General features: G+C 34.6%; 1 protein-coding gene across 1 annotated transcript; it reads right to left on the bottom strand.

The window, feature by feature from the left end:
* Window positions 1–229: 229 nt before the first annotated feature.
* On the bottom strand, window positions 230–3,711 carry LOC110895942 (transcription factor UNE12). The gene is made up of 7 exons (XM_022143334.2): window positions 3,357–3,711; window positions 3,174–3,260; window positions 2,783–2,902; window positions 2,599–2,664; window positions 2,154–2,219; window positions 1,838–1,915; window positions 230–1,068 (listed from the first exon to the last, which is right to left on the bottom strand). Exons 1-7 carry the CDS (start codon window positions 3,618–3,620, stop codon window positions 835–837), a joined length of 915 nt encoding a protein of 304 aa, XP_021999026.1. The 5' UTR covers window positions 3,621–3,711; the 3' UTR covers window positions 230–834.
* Between the last annotated feature and the right edge of the window lie 1,629 nt (window positions 3,712–5,340).

Raw genomic sequence — 5,340 nt, 5'->3', positions numbered from 1 at the left:
AAATCGGTACGGTGGCATCCGTTGCATACAGGATATCAGTGAAGAACTATTTGTAGAGGCTAAAAGGCGGACATTCGGTAGGTTTAGTAATCACCACCATATATCATATGTTTATATTGTTTTACTTCCATCCATCTATTTTATTCACTCTAAGTTCCTAAAATCCCCAAATAATACTTGACTTTTGATGATGATAAAAATCATAGCATGAGTTGAATACCGTCGAAGGTTAATAGCAATGATCATACGTTTCATTCGCAAACTATTGCATCAACCAAGGAGCACAAAAGAAGACTCCAGAATACATATAGAAGCATAACAGTCGTGCCACAAATAGATCGCCAATTAACCATATGAGATATGCACCAAGTCATGAAAGATGAACGTTGTTGATACTATGGCCGAGCCAACCACCCAAGGGCCACACCACTAGTTGCCTCGAAGAAAAGGCGGCTAAGCAAACAGCCACGGCTTACCATTCTTAAGCAGCAAGTGAGAAACACCTACCGCCTACACCCGGACATTCGACCTTTGAGCATGTGTTTACTAAATCAATTAGATAATAACAATAATAATAAACACAGCTAAGTTGGGTAGGGTTGTCCATGTGAAGAGATTTTCTTAGAATACATTTTACTCTAGATAATAAATAAAATCCCCAGGACACAATGAGATGGCCATACACATCCCCTGTTTCTTTCCTACTTTCCTCATACAAAATGTCCATCAAACCGAGAAGACATCGGGTTGGGGTTGGGGTTGGGGCACAAAACCAAATGACAGAAAAAGGTAGTAGTAGTAGTAGTTATAAGGGAGAAGCATGCATGATGCTATCTAAGAAGGAGCAGATGGCTCAGGTTTAACATCAGGTTGGTGATTAGGGTAGATTAGTGAAGCAAGTGAAATGGGCATGATGCATAATGCTTTTGACTGCAGGAATTGCATGGCCGCCCCAACATCCTCTTCCATCAGCTTTGCTACTTCACGTTCTGTGTCGTCGTTTGACCAATTCTCCCATGCTGCCTGGCCCTGCTGTTGATTATTATATCCATTTTCACTCCCGTCCCCCTATTATACATCAACAAATATTAATTATACATATTTTACCACAATGATAATAACTATAATACCCTCCCAATTCCAACAGACATTTTAGGACCTAGAAGCCCGTTATGGTTGGACATAGAACCAGTTGGCTGACATGGCAGTTGAAGTGGAATTTTCTTATTTAAATTTTGTAATATGAAACAAAGGGAACGGTTGAATACTTGAATTTACAAATGAACTAAAAAGGTTCAAGAACATGTTTGTAAAATAGCCAAAACTCTTAAGTTTTGTTAATGGTTTTACCTTTTGCGTGAACTCCATTTCCAAACTCAAACCAGGACTCACTTTTTACTTTATCTATTCAATTGAGGGCCATAAAAATGAAAATGGTAGATCAAAACCCTAATTTTACTTTGAAAATGGTAAACCTTTGATAATCAGAGTTTGAAGTTGTGTCAGGTTCAATTTTTTACTGATTTTTGAGGTATACATCATCATATGATACTCAAATCGAAAACTTTAGTGACTAAAATGCCACTGTCAGCCACCATTAGTGGTGGTTTTGAATCAGTTTAGAAGTCCTCCTGAACCAAAGTTGTTTTGTTTCCATCTGATCCTAAAACTGATAAAGAGATGTAGTTTATGATGCTACACTATAGAAGAGATATCCACTAAAGTTGTCAGTGCATTTAACCCTTTTTAGATATTTGAAGCATCATTAAACTATGTCCGAAGTAAAATGTGGTAATTTTCCTGAGATGACGCACAAATAAGTTTTTGTGCATGTTACCTCAACAGATTGCAACGGGACATCAGATACGAGCTGTGCCACTGCACCAGCTCCACCCAGCCTACTCATGCTAAGAACCTGCCAAGTCAATCTGTGAAATTACAAACTACCAGAAAACTACAATAATCTTAAGACACAGAAAAATACAATGAATTGCAAGATTATAGCATAATGCATATAAAAAACAAACACGCGCGCAAGTCACTATTATATCTTCTATTTCCCATAAGTTACTCCGATACCCGAGCCCAACTGTTGGATCATATCATAATTGAAAAACTAGTGATGAAATTGGTCTTGAATGATAATTTATTACCTTGACCTGGAGTCGTAAGAACTTCACATAATCCAGAATCTCGTCAAGCATAGCAGCCTTATCAGTCTGTAGATGAGAGGCATTAGCGAAACAACAGCCAAACATAGAAAACAGAATGGATTTTCACACCTAAGAAGATAGAGATGCCGATTTCGACACATTTCCAATGAATGGTTCGATTTGGATTGTGATTCATCTTATCTTAAATGGGAACACTAAAAAATAGCTACAAGGGGACGCTCTTGAAAGTGACACGAAAGTATATGCTTAATGCAAATAACCTCCTAAATTGTTCTAGTTAAAGATTTAGATAGGTATTGCATTCTAAATCATAATTAACATGTAATGTATTACTAATCTTTCTTTGATAAACAAAAAAGTGTTTGCGGGTCGTCAACCCTTCTCGCCACCTGTATGAATGAAAAGAGGTCACTTTAAACCTCACCTTGTTGCAGCTGGGGACAAGCTCCTGCAAAGCCCTCATTCTTTCTGCAATTCTTTCTCGGCGTAGCTGCAAATTAGATTCACACCCCGTTTAAAGCTATCGCACACATACAGTAACTACTTTCACATTGTAATATATACATACATAATATATATACACATATAACGCTGATGGATTGTCTTACACGCTCAGCTATGCTATGAGGATCTGTAGCTTGTCCTCGCCGAGCTCGTACCCTAGGGCGAATCGTAGGCGGATGAGGCACAGTCACCGCTGTACTGCTAGTTGGCTGCCCTTGAAAACCCTATCATTATAACAAATAGCATAAAAATAAAAAATCACCGTGTATACAAGAATGCATGAACATAAAATAAGCATTCAAATGTATCCAACACTGTCAGAGGGAGAGTTCTAGAGGCCAAAGACCTATAACCACAGCACAATTCATATGAATCATGATCAATTTGCAACAATTTCTAATATGGTCACAGGTCAATAGAGGGGGCATTCAATAGACTTTATGCACTATCCACATCAAATAATCAACAATAGACACAAAATGAATGATTATGAACCTGTGGAACAGTATGTAACAGCGAGTGTGACTGCAAATTCTCAAACTGAGGAAACAAACCACTCATATTCATGCTTCCTCCTCTCTCCTGCACAGCAACAAAACAAAATTAACTCCATTACAATTCACAATCATGAACATAACACGATTCAAAAACCTAATTAGGTTAACAACAACAACTTACACGCTGCTGCTGCTGCAGTTGCTGTTGCTGTCCTGCAAACGCTCCTCCGATTGTTTCACGGCCGTTATCTAAACTCAAACCTAACGGAAACTGTTGCGGTTGCAGTTGTTGTTGCGGTTGTTGTTGATGATGAACGGAAACTGTTTCAGAGCCAGTTGAATCAGCGGTATTAACAGGTAAGCATCCGGTGATGTTGTACGACGGAATCGCGAGAATTTGTTCGAGAAAGTCGTCACCGTAGCCCTCCGGCGGGTCAGTCGCCATGCCTGCCGGAGAAACGTATCGCCTGCGAATCCTAAAACCTAGAGAGAGAAATAAGAGAGAGAGAGGTGAAGGAGGAGTTGAAAAGATGATGATTAACAGAGTGGTAGTGAATGTAATAAGAGATGATATGGAAGGGTAGTTTGGGAAGTGGAAAACAGCATGCGTGGTATTGGAAAACACGCAGCTATGACAACATCATTTTCTAACACACATCAGCCGTTTTTTTATATCATATAAAGGGGCCCACGTTTTTTTATAAAAAGAGTAATCATCATTCTATCGGTTTTAAATTATTGTTGTAATGTAATTGTAATCTTTTAATATATTTTAAAAGTTATCTATTTTTAATAAGGATGAGTGTACGGTTACCTAATAGTTATGGTTTCTTAGTATTTTTTTACTAGGTTATAACCCCGTGTATTACACAGGTTGAGTAAATAAATTTATATACTAAATAATAAAACATTATATCTTTAAAAATTTACTTTATTGCACGGGTTGAATAAATATAATTTTATATATTAAATGATAAAAAGTTATATATATAAGAACCATATTGTACGGGTTGAATTAATGTAATTTTATATACCAAATAAAAAAATTATATCTTTAAAACCACATGTATTACACGGGTTGAATAAATGTAATATTGTTTACCAAATAATAAGATAACACATCTTAAAAAACCTCATTTATTACACGAGTTAAATAAATGTAATTTTATATACCAAATAATAAAAAAGTTGGTAAATGTAATTTTGTATAGTGAAAATAAAAATATTTAATACATTAATACAAAGTTTGGTTTTCGTGATAAATAATTTTTTTTATTTAAAATGTTTTAAATTAACAATTTACATTTTCGGATAATATTTTATTAGAAAAATAGAATAATGGTATTCGAAATTTAAAGTAGTATAAAATTTAATATTAGCTCAATATTCATTTATTTATTTACTTAATATAAGATAAGTTTGGAAGTGAGGCGAGAAAATCATAAAATAAATACCTACAATGAACGACATGTGTCACACATTAATGTTTTATTATATAGTATAGTATAGATAAAAATTTAGATTGATATAAATAGATTATTTTGTTGTAGCAAAATTTGTTAACGAAGTCTCAATAAATTTAACCCATTATTTAAAACTCCGTAAATGTATAAATGATAAATAATATTAGTTAGAGTAAATTACGATTTTGGCCCCTGTGGTTATATCACTTTTACCCTTTTAGCCCAAAAAAGAATCTTTTAACATCTGAGCCCCCAACGTCTTTTTTTCTAACCCTTTTGCCCCCTAACACTAACCCCATCCATTAAATGTTAGGGGCAAAAAATGTTAGAAAAAAGACGTTGGGGGGCAAAAAGATTAGAAAAAAAAGGTTGGGGGTTCAGATGTTAAAAATTCATTTTGGGCTAAAAGAGTAAAAGTGATATAACCACAGGGGCCAAAATCGTAATTTACTCTATTAGTTAAATAAATAATATTATAAATGAGGAAGAGATTAAACTAAATAATAATTATCCATAAGAAATTAAATTAAATAATATTTAGTAGGATGATTATCTATAATTAATTAGAAAAGATTAAACTAAAATAATACTTATCTATAAAACATTGCCTAATATGATGACAAGTGTCCCAAATATGGTTTCTTTTATTATATAGTATAGATTTTTATCAAATAATGGTTACTTTGAAACGAGTTGTATTGT

Source organism: Helianthus annuus, chromosome 12, assembly GCF_002127325.2.
Source record: "Helianthus annuus cultivar XRQ/B chromosome 12, HanXRQr2.0-SUNRISE, whole genome shotgun sequence".
Classification (NCBI taxonomy): domain Eukaryota; kingdom Viridiplantae; phylum Streptophyta; class Magnoliopsida; order Asterales; family Asteraceae; genus Helianthus; species Helianthus annuus.
The sequence above is the reverse complement of the archived record's forward strand: the minus strand, read 5'-3'. Positions and strand labels throughout refer to the sequence as shown.

Bases quoted from the DNA above. Each gene is read 5' to 3' on its own strand.
- LOC110895942 (XM_022143334.2), bottom strand. From the start codon at position 3,620: ATGGCGACTGACCCGCCGGAGGGCTACGGTGACGACTTTCTCGAACAA. The intron at 2,903-3,173 runs GTTCATAATCAT...TTATAATGATAG, and splicing joins TGTTACATACTGTTCCACAG to GGTTTTCAAGGGCAGCCAAC. The intron at 1,069-1,837 runs GTAACATGCACA...GATGTATAATAG, and splicing joins TCCCGTTGCAATCTGTTGAG to GGGGACGGGAGTGAAAATGG.